This window comes from Pelodiscus sinensis, chromosome 3 (assembly GCF_049634645.1).
Source record: "Pelodiscus sinensis isolate JC-2024 chromosome 3, ASM4963464v1, whole genome shotgun sequence".
In the NCBI taxonomy this organism is placed as follows: domain Eukaryota; kingdom Metazoa; phylum Chordata; order Testudines; family Trionychidae; genus Pelodiscus; species Pelodiscus sinensis.
This window is the reverse complement of record NC_134713.1, coordinates 55,565,286-55,582,905: the sequence shown is the minus strand read 5'-3', so window position 1 is coordinate 55,582,905 and position 17,620 is coordinate 55,565,286. Positions and strand designations below refer to the sequence as shown.

General features: G+C 44.0%; 1 protein-coding gene across 1 annotated transcript in view; it reads left to right on the top strand.

Moving 5' to 3' along the window:
- Positions 1–17,620, top strand: part of TTK (TTK protein kinase) — a 75,232-nt gene that overhangs the window by 33,512 nt on the left and 24,100 nt on the right. Inside the window, exons 10-13 of the mRNA XM_075923778.1 lie at positions 8,552–8,678; positions 11,672–11,850; positions 12,064–12,203; positions 16,376–16,502. Of these exons, the coding sequence (XP_075779893.1) occupies positions 8,552–8,678; positions 11,672–11,850; positions 12,064–12,203; positions 16,376–16,502 (573 nt within the window). The remainder of the gene's footprint in view (positions 1–8,551; positions 8,679–11,671; positions 11,851–12,063; positions 12,204–16,375; positions 16,503–17,620) is intronic.

The window sequence follows — 17,620 nt, the reverse complement described above, 5'->3', positions numbered from 1 at the left end:
TGACAATTATTCAAAATTAATAGAACTCATGCACAATCTTGCAGAGAATAAAAGACCTATCCTCAAGGCAATCATTGAGGATCACGCTATATTCTGTATGGCACTGCAAATGGCCCTGGATGCCACAGACACTGCGGCTAGGTCCACCGCGACATCTGTGGTGATGAAACGTTCATCTTGTCTGCAAGCAGTGGGAGTCCCTAAGAACCTCCAGGCCAAAGTAGAGGACCTGCCATTTGACAAAAACAAAATTGTTTGCTGCAGGTACCGATGAAGCACTACATTCCAGCAAAGATTCGCACACTATCTTTCGCACATTAGGGATGTATACTCTCCTTTACCGAAGAAAGCGTTACCCACTCTGTCAAAGGCACAGGGACACAACCTTCAGTAGACAACACCAATACTGACCCTTTGAGCAAAACCACTTCAGACCTTGAAACCAACAAAAGAGAGCCCCAAACAACTGCTCTTCTGTGACCCAGGCCTCGAGGCACAAAGTTTGAAAATTTGATTGAGGGTCTGCCTCCCCCCAATTACAGAACCAGGTGAGCACAATATATTTCACCACTGCTTTGCGCCCCTTCTACGATCAGTGGGCAGCAATCACTACAGACCGGTGAGTTCTAGAAATTGTCAGCCATGGTTATTCTATCTCCTTCATGGCAATTCCTCCAACCTCCCTCTTCAGGGACCCCTCTCATGAGACTCTGCTCCGCCAGGAGATTTTACATCTCAAAATAGGAGCCATAGAGCGGATCCCTGAAAAATACAAAGGGAGAGGTTTTTATTCAAACTACTTTCTCACTGAAAAGAGAACAGGAGGTTGGAGACCTGTCTTGGACCTGCACCAATTAAACAAATATTTTCGCAGGCAACACTTCAAAATGGTCTCACACGCAACAATAATTCCATCACTGGCCGGGGGGGACTGGTTCATAGCCCTCAGCCTTCAAGATGTGTATTTTTACATCACAATACGCCCCGCACACAGGCGCTTCTATGACTCACGATAGCCTCAGACCACTTCAATGCAGAGTCCTCCCATTTGGACTCTCTTCTGCCCCCAGAGTTTTTTCCAGGACCTTTGTGGTGGCCGCAGCATATCTAAGACGCAATGGGATCACAATATTCCTTTGTCTAGACGATTGTCTTATTCAATGTCCCTCACAATGGACCATTAAAGACATGATCACATTCATGAAGACCACGCTTCAGTTGCTGGGCTTCATTATCGACGAGCAGAAAACCATATTACACCCCACACAATCTTTGGAGTTTGTATAGACTCCACAACAGCATGAGCCTATCTCCCCAATCACTGGTTCGACAATATAAGAAATCTTGTTATGACCATTACCACAAGACCAATAGTACCCATCATAGCATGCTTCAAACTTATGGGGCACATGTGTGTCCCTCATAACACGCTGCATTTCCATTGTTTCCAACACTGGATCTCTTCCGTGTACAGACCAGCCAGCCATCAGATCCACAGGCACATTTCTCCTCCCCCAAAAGTCCTCACCTTCCTACAGTGGTGAACACAGACACATAACCTCTGCAACTTAACCTGGTGCAGCCTTTCCACCAGGATCAGCCATCCAAACAAATTACGACGGACGCCTCACTGATGGGATAGAGGACACACTTCCGACAACAATTTGCACAAGGGAAATGGTCCAAAGATTAGTCAAGACTGCGCATAAACCTGCTCGAGTTCGAGCAGTCCACAACGCATGCAAGTACTTCCTCCTTTATATCCAAGGCTCTTCTGTGTGAATTGTCACTGACAATATGACAACTACGTCATCAACCGCCATGGGGGTGCGAGATCCCAGTTGCTATGCACAAAGGTGATCAGGCTTTGGAATTGGTGCATCTCCCACCATATTACCATTTTGGCAAAATACCTGCCTAGAGATAAGACCATTATGGCAGATCCCTCAGCTGCAACTTCCTCACAAAACACAAGTGGGAACTACACGATTAGATGACTCACAAGCTGTTCCACCAATGGGGATGACCACAGATAGATCACTTTGCCACCAGGCAGAACTCCAAATGCCCCCAGTACTGCTCCCGAGCGGGCATAGGGCGCAGCTCCTTGGGCGATGCCATGCTTCTCACTTGAGGGGAGGGGCAACCTATTATATGCTTCCCCACCCATTCCTCTCATTCCCAGAGTCCTTTGAAAGATACAGATGGATGGGGCCAGAATGATCTTGATAGCCCCAGCTTGGTCCCGACAGACGTGGTTCACATGTCTTTCACCTGTCTCTACAATCTCCCTACCTGTTCCGAACTACCCAGATCTACTCTCCCAGAACCAGGGGTCAATACTTCACCCCCAATCACAAACACCTGCCCCTGAAGGTACTTACCTGGTTCTCGGAAGTGGAGCAACAGTGCTCTCAACAAGTGAAAAATGTTCGGCTACATAACAGGAGACAAACGACGTGCAAGACTTATCTATACAAGTGGCACTGGTTTACACAGTAGTGCACACACAGGCCACTTGAACCATCCAGGGTGCTGCTCTACCAAGTACAGGAGTACCTCATACACTTGAAACAACAAAATTTGTCACTTCCATCGCTTTGGGTGCACATGGCCTCCATTACGGCCTTCTACCCTCCCATTGATGGATTCTTCATATTCGCACACTCCAAGATTTGCACACTCCTCAAGAAGATTCTGGAAGAGCCTGCAGAGCCTACACCCACCTCGAAAACCCATTCCCCCCAGGGAGTCTTAGAATTAGTCCAACACTCACTCACAAGGCCACCCTTCGAACGAATGGCAACCTCACCACTTACTTTTCTTACCATGAAAACATTGTTCATTCTGGCGATCACTTCTGCAAGGCGGGTCAGCAGACTCCTAGCTCTCATGGCCTCGCCTCCATACACGACCTTTCACAAGCACAAGGTCCTCCTGCGGCCACACCCATCCTCCTTACCCAAAGTGAACTCAGAAATCCATATCAACGAACCGATAATCCTTCCCACTTTCTACCCAAAACCACATCATTCCAGGGAAGAAGATATATTCCACACCCTGGACGTCGGAAGGGCAATTGCCTTCTACCTCGATAGGACTCAATCCTTCCTTTCAATCATCCAAGAGATTGATGTTTTCCCTGGCTGAAAGGTCCCAGGGAAAACTACTGTCTTCCCAGCACATATCAAAACGCATAACAGCATACATTACTACATGCTACTTGCTCCAGAATAGGGCATTACCAACGAATACAAAGGCCCACTCTGCCAGAGCTATGGTGACATCACCTGCTTTCCTAAAGGGAGTCTCACTCCAGGAAATACGCAGAGCAGCAACATGGTCATCTAATCATACCTTCATAAAGCATTCCACTATTCCACCATGCTCCACAACAGATACCGCAGTAGCCAATGTGGTTCTCTCCACAATCTGTAGCAGTTGATCGAAGCCCACCGTACGTCTCAGTGAGCACTGCTACACAGTCACCAAGTGTGGAGCACCCACGGGGACATCACTCGAAGAAGAAAGAGAAGTTACTTTGTGCAATAGTGATTGTTCTTCAAAATGTGTCCCCCGGTGTGTGTTCCACTACCCACCTCCTCCCTGCTTCTTTGGGCAATAATAGCAGCCACCAGGGCGTCAGAGAAGAAACAGAGAAGCGGGCTGTGCAGGCTACTTCAAAGGCGGGAGCACCGTGCTCTGCTCGCTCCTGCGCAGCCCACTTGATCACTGCTCTCAAAGTCTCCGATCTATGGTGTCAGGACAAGCCTGACACCAACTGAAGGAACTGTGGAGCACCCACACATCTCGAAGAACAACGGTTACTGCAGAAGAACAACGGTTACTGCATGAAGTGAGTAACTTCTCTTTACTACATGATCCCAGGAGTGGGGACTGAGGCCAGAACCCACTGAATCCAGAGCCCATTCAAGCCCCAGGTAGAGGGTCAAAACCTGAATCCTGCCACCGAGGACTGAAGGTCTCAGGCTTTGAACCAGTCTAGGCAACCCCATTAAAATGGGGACTTGACCCACTTTGGGGTCCCAACCCACAGTTTGAAAACTGCTGTCTTAGCTGCTAAAATGAAGATTTTGAATTAATTGCAGCAGTACTACAGACCCAGATAGTAGCAGTACTTCTTTCTGGAAACATTTCCATCTCTGACAACTCCAGTTCCTCTTTGACTGGATGTTCCCTCATCTGGAGCCCTACAGGAACATAAATTATGACATGCATGTCAGAAGTTGCATATTTAGAATCACTGATTGGCCATGCTTCAATTAGCTATCTGTTTGGCAACTGCTTCTCCCATTTCTGGGTAACTTTTGGTTTAGTGTGTCTTTGAGATGGTAAAGAATCCTTATCTTGTTAGCTACTCCCACTCCATCCTCTGTCCCTTTTCCCTCTTCAGAGACCCTTCTCATGAGATTCTACTGAAACAAGCAACAGATTCGCAGTTACAACTGGAGGTAGTGGAAGAGGTGCCTCCGGAGTTCAAAGGCAAGAGATTTTAATTTTGTTCTTTCTTGTCCCAAAGAGGAAGGGGATATGGTGACCACTCTTTCCCTTTGCTGCCTCCACTCCTTTACCCGGCATCACTGATCTGCATGGTCATCCTTGCTTCCATAGTCTCTGTTGATCCTATTGAGTGGGTTATGGCTCTCAACCACCCAAGATGCTTACTTCCATATCTCTAACTCTGATGCTTAAAAAGAATGAGGGGTCCTATGACACCTGAGATTAACTGATTTATTATGGCATAAATCAATTAGTTTCTAAGGTGCCCCTGAACTCCTTGTTGTTTTTGCAGATACCGACTAACACAGCTACTTCTCTGAGACTCTGACATATAAGATAAGTAGTAGATGTTAACAATGAAGGTTCTTGTGCTTGAGCTTTCATATAGCCTCCTGCATGTTCACCCTGTTCATAGCTGGAATCCAGTTGTACCTCTCTTTGACTGCCTCTTGCAAGGGAAGTCTCCAGCATGTCAGACTCACTGTAGAAGATACTGAGTATTTTCAGTAACTTGGGACTTGGAATCAATAAAGAGAAACTGACCATGACCTAGAGCATAGCAGTTATTGGGGCTTGTTTGGACATGATGTTGGTGTGGGGATATCTGCATGACCAAAGGTTTCGGATTGACAGATCTCATTGGCCAAATTTGATTTCACCCCCTTTTATTTCTCTTCTCCCCGCTCCCTCCCCCCAAAAACAAACAAAAACCAAAAAAAAAAGTCTCAAATTCCTGGACCACATGTTGGCATGCACATACATCACATACCTTGCCAGACTTCACTTGCAGCCTCTGCATGCATGGTTACGATTTGTATGTCCAACAATCAGATGCAGCAGAGAGAGGATCACTGTCCCTCCCAAAGTTCTCGTATCAAATTGATGGACAAATCTGACGAGGAATCCAGCAGGGATCTCCTCTCTGCCAGCATTATGGCTCAAGGATACCTTCCACATATATGTTCTGGAACTCAGGTCTATAAGGTATGTACACAAGGCCTTCCTGCATACCTTCTGGAGGAAAGGATGGGATTTATGGTCCATGTCTATAACTGTGGTATTGTCTGTGAGTACTGCATCAGTTGCCATGGGAGGTCAGATCTTTTCTTTCTACCGTCTCTTGCCCATCCTTTGTTAGGAAGCCAAGTGGCTCTGGAATTGCTGCATTGACCACCTGCTCACCCTGGTGGTTCTGCATATATTTGGGCTGCAAAATACTCTGGCAGACTGCTTCAAAGGATTTGTGAGAACTACAAATAGTCCCTCAAGTCCAAAGTCCTCATATAAGGCCTTCTGAAATGAAGATTTCCCTGGATAGTCCTTTTCACCAGGAGTTGCAAGTACCCAGAATTTTGTTGTAGAGGGGAAATTAGCTTAGGCTTTATTTTAGATGCTTTCCAGTTAAGTTGGGTTCTGGACCTAATGTATACCTTTCCCCATCTTTTGAATACTAGGGATCCTGCGTAAGCTGAAACTGGATGTGAGCTTAGTCATCATGATGGCACTGGCTTGGGCAAGGCAGAATTGGTATTCCTATCTAGTGAATGCATTCATTTGATGGCCCATCCCCCTACCAGCTCAAATAGAGCTGGTGTCTCAGTTCAGCAGCAAGTTCCACACCTGAACTTCTTCTGGCTGCTTGGATGGTGGCTTGCTGAGGTTAGGACCTCTTACTTCACAGCAGAAGTAAGATATTGGATTGTCTGCTTTCTAGTCTCTCAGCTCAATATGGGTGTTTCAGGCATTGACATCTGCTAATCATCCTCTAATCCAGTGGTACCCAGTCATCTTGCACCCTCTGCTATCAAAATTACTTACAGGGCTTATTGATATCTTCCCCCTGTTCAAGAACCACCCTCGTCACGAGACCTAGTGAGGTCAATCCTGTGGGAGTACCCCCATCAGTGTTTCAAAGCAGCAGACCCTAGGCTCCCAGCTGGCCCCGAGCTGCATGTGGCATTTCAAAGCGGCAGTGCTGCATGGAGCCCTAGGTCTGGCCCCATGCTCCACATGGTTCTGCCGCTTTGAAGCACCCTTTCCTCTTTCCCCTCTCCTCCTTGCTACTTCTTTCTGATAGAGGCAGCAAGGAGAGGGAAGTGACTGGTTGACTAGCCTGAAGAATATCCAATAAGCATTTGCTTATCGAATAGTCGACTAGTTGTTCACATCTCTATTGGGGTCATGTCTGTGCTCTGTGTGCACTCCTGATACATGTTGTCTGTTTAGCTTTCACTTTTGGGCTTCCGTCAATGCTGATTGGAATCTTTTTGAGGATTTTTATTGTCAAAGGAACTGAGCATGGGCTGTGGCCACACGACCCTTTATACCTTGCTATGGGAAGTGAGGGAGAATATAGGGCAGATACAGTCTCAAATATAGGGCATGGATGCAACCCCAGTGGACACTGCTATTCAAAAGAGAGCAATTATATGCATAGTGCACATGCATACTAAGAGAGGTCCTGTACATCTGAATTACAGTTACTATGGCATAGTAATGGTACTTTTTGGTCACTTGTCTGAGTCAGGAGTTCGTTACAAACCACAGAAGCTGTTTATTTTAGCAGTCACCATGAAGATAAAAACTGTATCTTTGCAGAGATTTTTTTAAATTTTGAACTGAAATGTTTTCTGAGCCACACCTGGCATTTGCAAACCTAATTGTTTTGATCAAGCCTGTTGCTATGGAGAAGTGGTGTAGCACCTCACCAACTGCAGCCCCAGGTGCAGCACTTAGGTGTGAGCCAGGAGTACTTTGAGCAGCTGCTGAGTAGTATCTTGCTAATGGTCTGCTCTGAGGGGGCAAGAAGAAGTTCTGACTTGTCCATCATCTGCTTCCCTGCCAGGATTCTAAGAGTGAGAGCTGAATTAAAACTCATCTGATTTACTTGAGCGAGGTGAATAGTTGGAGTTGATAGAAGCTCAACCTTCCTCAAACATGTTCAGCCATCATGTTGAACACCACTTATTATTTTAATAGTTAGGTATTTTGCAAACAGACGATAGCTTGAGATGTGCAGAAGCTATGGGTCTGTATTAAATTAATGAACATTGGAAGTGCTCTGAAAATCACGTCAATAGTTCTCCATTTGTCTTTTTATTCCCCCTCCCCCCCATGTGAAGCTTGAAGGAAGGTAACAAAATGATTAGCATGATTAGGCACGTTTTTACAAGTTGCATATGTTGGATTTTAAAAAAATCACTTAGATTCATTCCTCTGTCTCTTATGTCAGTTCTCAGCTTCAATTCTGCTGCCTTTTATGGCCTGTACAGAGGAGCAGCTTATTCATAAGATACACAAATGAGGAAAAGTCTCTTTATCTCTGCACCACTGCATTATTTATACGGACAGTCACATTATCTTCTTGACTATCACAATTTATTAACAGAGGAATGTTCAAGGTTTTCAGACTTGTTGTTGGCATAAAACAACTCTTAGTTGCATTAAGAATGCTAACATTATTTTGTCGGTTGCATCATTTTATTTAAAGAAAAAGTATTCCAGAAATAGGATACACTGACGATGCATCTACACATCACCCTTAGCACAGAATAAGCTATGTAATTTGCACTATGCAAATTGTGTAATTTATTTCAAGTGTATTTGGAAATAGCTTATTTTGTAATTTGGCACTGTCTATGCAGTGCCAAATTTTGAAATAATTCGCTATTACAAAATACCTCATAACCCTCATGGAACGAAGGTTACCAGGATGTCAGAATAAGCTGCCCGTTATTTCGAAGTAATGGGCTGCTTCAACAGACGCGGAATAGCTATTTTGGGATACTTCCGGTATCCTGAAATAGCTCCATAGTGTATGCTATCCTTAGAGAAGGGTAATAATTGGAATGATTGGAATAACTGGAATGATTAGGTATAAAGTTGTCTGTGGTCATATGGTTAAAGTTTAGAACTAATAATGCATTTATTTGGCATGGGGTATTTCAGTGGTAAATTATTATAGGAAATGACTTTCAGATAATGTGCTTGAGTTCTCGATGCTTTTAAAAATATATATTGTTTTCTTTAGTCCTTACAAGATGAAAGCTGTGTACAGTCACACACATCAGCTGAAGAGAGTTTAGAAACTGCAACCGAATCAACCGTAACCCTAAAAAATAAAACAGATTCAAGTCTTGCAACGAAAAGAAAAGAAGGTAATTGTGAATAAGAGTAAATTTTTACCAATCTGAAGTGGAACACTATTTTTTGGGATGTTCTATTTAGAATGCCTGCTAAAGGAAACCTTCAGCCTATATTTACTACTTTTGTGATTAGGGAAGAATTTAAAAATACAACTTCTTCTTTATTTTTTTTTTGGTGAAGTTGAACAAAGACTTCCAAGAAACAGCTGTATATACATTTAAAATGGAAGCTCGATAGCTTTATCACCATCAAAGTGCTAGAATTGTAACAGATGTGCCTGTATTTAATGTTTATCTACTCTGTCCTTGCTAACTCCGTTGAAAGTAGGCAGGGTGTTGAAAATGACAAGAATCCTGACTTTTGAAGAGCAAGTCTTTTTTTGCCATTTGGATATCATGCTTATTCAAAAAAGGAAAAAAAGAGAGAAAGTCTTGCTACTCTGCTTAGTACTACAACAAATTTGGATACTATTTCCTATAATCAGACTAGATCAAGGTGGGCAAAAATGTTTAATGAGGGGCCACTCCAAGATTTTGGTAATTGGTTCAGGGCTGCACTTCTGTGAAGTGGGTGCAGGGTCTGGCACAGCGGGTGGGATTTAGAAGGGAGTTTGGTTGAAGGAGGGGGTTGTGATCTGGGTCAGGGGCTTGGGATGCTTGGTCCAGGAGGTGTTATGGGTACAAGGATGCTGGTGAGGTGGCTGTGGGCCGGATCTTGTGGCTTGGTGGGCTGGATCCAGCCATAAGATGCCTTTTGTGCACCCCTGGACTAGATGGATTACTGATCTAGAAATTGATGCATAACTCTTAATCTCTATGTTACCCAACATGAATTTAGCCTTCTTCAGTAGTAACTAGAAATAGCTCTGTCTAAAAATACTGCTGACCAAGAATAACACTTTAAAAAGTGCCCAAGTATCCTTTTCAAGAATGACTGAGGTGTTTGAAAACCAAAGCCCCATCCTGCTATTGATTTGTTTGAGCCAGAAAAGGCTCTCCTTGCTTAAATAAAGAGCCTGTAAAATATGTTTTAATATTTTTAAAAACATTGATAGTAATCTAGTCAGGTGAGGTAGCATGTAGTGGATTTAGTGGGTTTTAATAAATGCGTCAAGGTCTTGTACTCCATTTTATGTTCCCTGCCTTGTGATATTTGCTATTCTACATAATAAGGAATGTGAAAATACTTGTCTGTATATTTTCTTTCCCCTGAAGAAATCTCATCTCATCACGATTTTTTTTTTCTTTATGGATTTTTTTTCTTTATGGATTTATAAATGGATCAGAAGAATTCTTTTGTTACATCAGCTAATGTACATAGATTAAAGACTCTTTTCCCTTTTGCCCTTAGATATCTGAAAACCCCTAAGAGAACTTGAGACAACTCCAACTAACCTTCCCTTGATAAAATGTCACTGGGTTAATTCACGTTTTCAGTTCTTGTGTTCATCTGTTTTTGTTTTCATCAGGCATTTTTGGATCTATTCAATTGTCACTTTATGTAATTGTGTATAGGAGCAGGGAAGGCAAGATACTAATCAGTCTAGATATGGCAGTGGAATTTTGAGTTAAGTCCAAAATGTTTTAAAACTTCAACTCCTCACTCTGACTTTGCATTATAATAGCTAATAGTCAAGCAGAGTAGAACGAGTCTTTTTTTTTGCAGTCAACAATGCCCTCTAATTAGCCAGATTGCTCTTTTGCCACTCCGTTTTTTCTACTCATTGGTTCAGTTGAAAAATAGTTCTTCTGTAGAGTCTGGGGCAGATGAGATTTGACCCCTTGTTTGCTGCAAGATTATGCAGATTAGCATTGTTGTCATACCAGCATAGTCAAGATAGACCACTAAGATAAAATGCTGCCTATAAAAATCTAAGGTATTTAACACATGTCTAACATTAAGTGCATGAGCACAGAGGTGGTAGAACTTTTCAAAGAAAAGTTCACTAGAATTAAAATGGGCAGAACAATGTGGTTTTTTTTTTCCTAGCCTCTTTCTTAGAAGCAGCTAAACTCTTTTGGCTGATTTTTTTTTTTTAAATCACGAAGCAGACACTGTGTGAAAAATATCAGCCCAAATGTTTAATCCAGGGGTGGGGGACCTAAGGTCTGGGATCCACATGCGTCCCTGGCTTGCCTGGATCCAGCCCCCAAGGTTCAGGGCTCTTCCCCTGTATTGGAAGGACTGTGCTGGTGTTATAGCCTACCCTCCCCCATCTCTCCACTGGGCTGGAGCACACAAAATAGCCTGGGCTCCTCTAGGTTCTGATGTGAGAGGGGAATATGGAGAATGTCTTTCTCCTTCTCAGTGGCGAGTTGCCTTAGTGAGGTGCGTTGGGGTTTTTTTTGGGGGGGAGGGGTGATTCTCATTTGTGTATGGTCCCCCACTATTTGTTCTGTGTGTCAGCGTCCCTCAACCCAAAAAGGGTCCCACTGTTTTAATCTGACAAAGTTGCTATGAGTTACAGAATACAAGGTCTTATAATGGGGAGAGTTTGGGTAACTTTTGTAAGTTGTGTTTCCAGTCCCACCTGGAATAATCTTAGCCACTCTTACAAGTGGCTTATTCCAGAATGAAACTGAATTGAGAGTGTATTTGTTTTTTTGAATAAACAATTTGTTCTGTAATTCACTTCAGAGTAGTTGTTTCCAAATAGTATTCCACACATCTTTTTCTGGTGGTCTCATGATACAATAGTGAAGATGGTTGTCAAAGCCATCTAGAAAAGGATCTTACTGAGGTTTCTAATAAATAAAAATGCTTTTGTGTTCTTGGTCAGATAAACGTATTATAGATATGTTTAAATATTTCTAAGTAACAATAGCTATGAAAGAGATGTTTAAGAGGTTCCATTTTAAATAATCTGTATTAATGTGTGTGTGTGGGGGGGGTGAAAGGATGGATGAAACAAATTTAGTTTAAGTGCAGAAAAAATGGTTTGAGATCTCAAAATAAAGTTCTAGCATGCCTCCTTTAATAACAGAAGAAAAATGACTTATTTCAGAAATAAATATGCAGCATCAGGAGCCAAAGATGTCAGAGTTGAGGTGTCCAGAAAGTCATGAGCAACAGTCCTGTTATCCTGGGAGTAACAGAAAACAGGTGGATCAGTTAAAACTAAATTGTGCTCAATCTGCAAGGAAATGGGAGATTCCAGAAGTGATACACAAGAGCTACACAGAGGTGACCTCATTCTTTTCTATAGGAAATATAAAATGTGGTGGTTTTGTTTAGTCAGGTTTTCTTGGTGGTTTTTTTTTTTATTGATACGGCTGTAGATGCTTATAGTGCTACATAAAAGCTCATGCTCACAAAGTAATACCAAAAATTTGAGGTTAATGTGCTCTGACTATACCTGAAATTTTCTGAACTAACCGTCTACTTTACTGTTGTTAGGGAAAGCGATCAAGTTTTGAACAGCCTATCCTTCCCATTTCTAAAAGATCATCACCAGTAGAAGCTGTTCCTAAAGGAAAAGATCCAGTGTTTTTTTGTGGAACACCAAGCAACAACACATTGAAAGAATATATGGCCTGGTAAGGTTTGTGTATTTAAATGGATTTACTATACTAAGTTTGTAATACTTTTATTAAGGTAACTTAGTTTAGGGACTCTAAATTGCTAATGTTTAGATCAGGGCTACTCAAAGTGCGGCCCATGGCCCGTTTGTTTGCGGCCCATGGGGTGGTTTGGGTTTACTTGGGGCTCAACACACGGCCCGTGGGTGGGATTCTTTGAACATGGCCTTCACTGGGAACATGCTTCACAATGTCGAAGCATCTCTCATGAAGGGTAAGCGCTGAAAGACAAGCGGATGTACTGGCTGGAACAGACAGATGTTGGCGTTTCTAGACCCCAGAGAGGAGGTGCTGGGCGTGCCAGGTCATTGTGGGAAGTGCTTTGTATTCATGCCAGTCAGTGTGAAATAAGCTATTTGCATATATTTACATATATATTTGCATGTAGATGCAACAAACACTTAAGTTGTTACTCTCAGCACATGCAGAGAGCATCATTGTGACCCCTGGGGATTCCAAAGTTGTGTAGGCCTGTTTATATGTTGTTTGGGGGAATTCTACTACAAAAAATTAAAATCCCCCTTCCCCCCCCATCCTCGTGTGTCCCTACACCCTCACCTCCACCCACCCACCATCTTCATGTGGCTTTCTGGCACCCCTCCCGTTCAGTCCATAGCTCAATACTATCACTCCTTTAGCTGCTGCACCTGCACCCCAGTTTGTGACTCCCCAGCAGCCTTGTGTGCTCCACTCTGTCCTAATCGGGCTCTAAGGAGAGTGCTCTCTGGTGCCACAGCAGCCCGAGGGTGAAAGGTGGAAGTGCAGTACTTATAAGGCAGAACATTTTATGCTGTGTGTGTGGGCATGAGCCTCTCCCGCCAAATAAAGAGCCAGATGTAGGGCCTAGATAGCCTCTCCCATCCGGTGCCCATGGCTATCCACTCAAACGTTCCCAGAAAAGTGTCCAGGTCATCTGCTGAGTCCATTTTACAGAATCCTAGGCTTGGTGGCTGGGTGCCACCTCCTTCCCTGGGACTCACCAGTTTCTGCAGAAGTAGCTTCTGTACCTTGCTCTGCTTCTTAATAAAATCCTGCAGGCTTTTATTAGCAAGGCCTGTCTCTTCGCCTGGTGGGACTGCTGTAAACTTTGCAGGGCCTGCTGCACCTCCTCTTGCTGTTTGATGAGCCACTGCAGGGTCTCTGCCATCTCTGGGCCATCAACCATGTTTGCTGGTGCTTAATCCCACCTCTGATGTCGCGTGTGACAAGGTTCTCACCCTGGGACCTCTTTTTTGTCCACAAATCAATTAGAGACCCTTCTTGGTGCAATCACCCATGCTTTTTTATTGTCCATGCCAGTTTCTCACCACCTTCTATTTACAGAGCTTTTTTTTTTTTTTCCAGAAAACTACGCTAGCCTCTCCAACTGGCTGGGGAGCGCACACAGCCACTCTCTGGCTCCTCCCTTTCCACTTCCCCTCTGACTGCCTTATCTAGCCCTTTGGCTAATGAGGCCCAGAGCTGTTTCCCATTAGCCCCTGAGGCATGGGCCTGCTAAGCTGGCCTCAATGGCCCTTTTCAGTCAGGCCACAGTGTCAGAGCTCTGGCTTAGCCAGCAGCCTGTCACATTACGTTTAAAATGCAGAGCCGCAGTAGTCCGGCTCACGCTCATCCAGGACCTACCCCTGCTGCTGCTCTGCAGTTTAAATGTAGTAGGAGCCCAGCTGCCTGTGTACCCAGCTCCCGCTACATTTAAACTACAGAGCCACAGCGGGGGTAACTCCTGGACCAGCGCAAGCTAGGACAGAGTACCTTCCCTTATCGACTAACTGTATAGTCAGTACAAATTGTATCAACTACACAATTAGTCAGTTACCTGCCTCTTAACATCCTTAATCCTGGATTCCATTTTCACTTCTCTCCCCAGGTTTTTGTGTGATGTTGGGTAGGTTATTTAATAGACATTTCACAGTTGGCTGTTAGTAGTTGTCTTCCTCATTTTCTTGGCGCTGAACTTCCAGAAGGGCTGAGCACTGTGGTCAAAGGGAGCTGTAGTTTGGACATATAAAGTACTGATTGAAAACAATCTATGTGTTTTTAAACAAAGGAACAAAACCAAAAAACTTAGCCCTAGCTGTATGACTTTGGGAACTAAAATAAATGGACACTTTTTTCCCCCAGTTTTGGTCTTACATAGAGATTACCAGTTCCCTATCTATAAAGTGGTGTTTTGATGATCAGTTAGTTAACACTTATGAAATATTTCTGAAGATTAAATATTATTTGTGTTTTTATAGAAATACTTCAATTTTGAGAGGTACTTTTTTAACACAGGGTTGAAAGCCTATATATAGTAAACTGTACCAATGCATATGAACATGAATATAGTAGACACATAGGGAGTCAATGACAGACTGAATAAACTTAAAGGCTTCAATTTGTAATAGACCTACTTTCATACTAGACATTGTGACCTAGTGCAGCGGTTCCCAATCACTGGTCCACATACCTCTGCCTGCCAGGCTGTGGCACTCTCCCAGGCCACACCCCCGGCTGCTAATTAGCCCTGTGCACTGGAGAGCTCCATTCCCTATAAGGTGCACACACTACAAATCCTCCCACCCTCCCTCGGTGAGTGGCACTGTGGACTGCCTCGTGCTACAGCTCGAGTGGGCCCACAGTGAGGCTGTCCCTGCTGGGGCAGCCTCACTGCAACCCTGGTTCCAGCTCCGGCAGCAACCATGTGCCCGGCTGGTGGGTCTGCTTGGCAGGCGGGTACCCTGTGTCCATTTCGTTGTGGGTACTATGTTCGGGACCGGGGAGCAGAGCCTTCGCAGCCATGAGCATCCCGGTCTTTATTGATATTAGCAAAGAGGATCAAGTTAGAGGCCCTGGGGAGCCACGCCGAGTGTCCGCAATTTCTGCCCCTCCTTCGGCAGGGCCTGGCTTCCCCCGCAGGGTCTCCCTTGCCAGCCTGCACCACGTGTCTGGCTGCTTCCCAATGTCCTGGGGAGCCGCAGCCAGTAGCACCAGTTGGAGTTGTGTGGGAAAAGCTGGGCTTGCTGGCTCAATGCAGCGAGTGTTAGGGGGGCTAGTACTGCCCAGCTGTTGGGTGGGTGCCGCAAGCCAGATATATGCACGAGCTGAGTGACCCAATGCCTCTATGCCATGACTGCTAATGGCCTGGGTAGGAACTCTCGAGCCATCAGAAATGTGCACCTGTCACTTGTACCGCAGACACTGCCAATTCCATGTGCCAATTCCACTACCAATTCCAGGCCTGGCAGGGGTGGGGTCTGTTCCTGGGTGCAAAAGAGCGGTTTGCTGCATGATGGGAGGGCAACACAGAGCCTGATATGGCAGTCTGAGAGCCACTGCAACCCTGGCAGCAACACTCAGCTGGCAGCTGGGAGGCAGGACAGGGCTAGGTAAGGGGGGGAGGGGTGGGCTGTGGGGGTGGGGCTAGTAGTGGAGGGGTTATGGAGGCAGGGCTGGCACTAGGTGCTCTGTGAACAGGGCTAATATTGGGGAATAGGGGGGCTGGGACTGGGAAAAGCCTCTGGGGGGATTGGGTGCGGTGGTGCTCTGGAAATAGAAGGCTGGCACTGGGGGTGGGTCTGGGGGCTCTAAGCCTTGGGCGGCTAGCACAGGGGGCTCTGAGGGTGGCACGGGGGGGTTGGGTGCAGGGGACGCGGGTCAGTAGCTAGCGTTGGGGGGGTATTGGAGGGGTGGGGGACTCTAGGGGTTAGGGTTGGCACTGGGGAAGGCTGGGGCTTTTAGCGGACCGGTATCATTTTATTTGTATATTCATTACTTTCTTAAAGAATATGCAAATAAAGGTTAGTGGTCTGCCAAAAGTTTGTGAATGGGTTTGCCAGTCCCTGGTGGTATATAGGTTGGGAACCACTGACCTAGTGGATAGGGCATTGGACTGAGACTTAGGAGACCTTGGTTCTTCTTCCCAGTTCTATTGCTGGCCTGCTGGGTGATTATGGGTAACTCACTTGACCTGTACCTCAGTTTCCTCATCTGTAAAATGCGATACTGTCCTCTTCTTTTAAATATTTCGAGTCTACTTATGAAAACAACAACATTATAAACGTCTTAGGTGATGGTGGTATTATTCATCATATTTTGTAGTAATACTGATCAGGTACAAAGATCTGTTTGATAATAAATATTTCCCCCAGTTTCAGAACTCCAGTTATAAAGAATGACTTCCCACCAAGGTGTCAGGTATCCACTCCATATAACCAAGTTCCATATTTCCAACCACATACACCAGCAACTCCATTTCAAAGCCATGTGGGCTTACAGGTAATGTAATCTGAATTGTATCTCCTTGCATTTAAAAACAAAATTTACCTCTTTCCACAATTTTTCAACCCCATGTTTATCTTGATTCAACATGAGAGAAGTGTGTGTATTTTGTATAGATTTAATTCATCTTTGCATTTGTGTCTATAGCTGTTGTAGATCACCTATTTGGAGCAGGAATGAGGTAGAGTTCACGGTTCTGTAATCAGAGAAGGGTAATTGTTTTTACTGCTAAGCCATTTTTTCTGAAATTCATATTAACTCCATTAGGTTAGGGCTCAACAAATCTCTTCCTTTGGACATACTGTATAACAAAGGAAAATTTCCTGGGAGGAGAATATGAAATCTAAGCTTTATTTTAAAGGTTGAGTGAAGGAGTGGGGAGTTTGTCATCTTCTATGATTGTAAAAGTAGCTTTCCATCTTAATCTGGTGATTAGATACCCGAGAATTTTTTTTCTTCTCTTTTTCAAACCCTGTGTATGGGAGTGGGTATGGGGGCAGAGAAATTGATGGAGTAAGTTAGAAAAGAGAAGTGGGGGAGAGGGAGAGTCAGAAAATGAGAGATGGCTATAAAGCATACACTGCAGAGAGAGAAAGGAGGAGTATAATGGGGTGGAATGAGTTAAAAAGGAAATGTTAGGACTACAAAAACAGTGAGATGTGCCCTGATCTATTACCATGATCTGTTATCTGAAGGTAAAAGTGAAATGAAGCTAAGAAAAGAAAAAAATATGCAATGAACCTAGTAAGCTTTTTTAAAAATTACTGAACCAAAGTGATTTTGCTACATGTAAACTAACCACAGTACAATATTGTTTTATTCTTTAAATTCAAGCATTGGCTTTGAATAGATTGGAATGTCATTACAGATATACATTTCAGTTCTCAGATCCTTTTAGTTCTTAAGATATACTAAGTGTTGGGGGGATTTCCGGAGCCCTTTATTAAGTGGGTTTGTAGGGAAGGCAACAAAAGAATTTTGTAATTGTACTGTTGTTTACCAATATTGTTGTAATTTTCATCAAGCAGTCAAGCTGTGAAGAAATTTAAACAATAATAGAACACCGTTTCTTGAAATATTTTGTGTGTTCTACATTTTTCAACTATATTGATTTA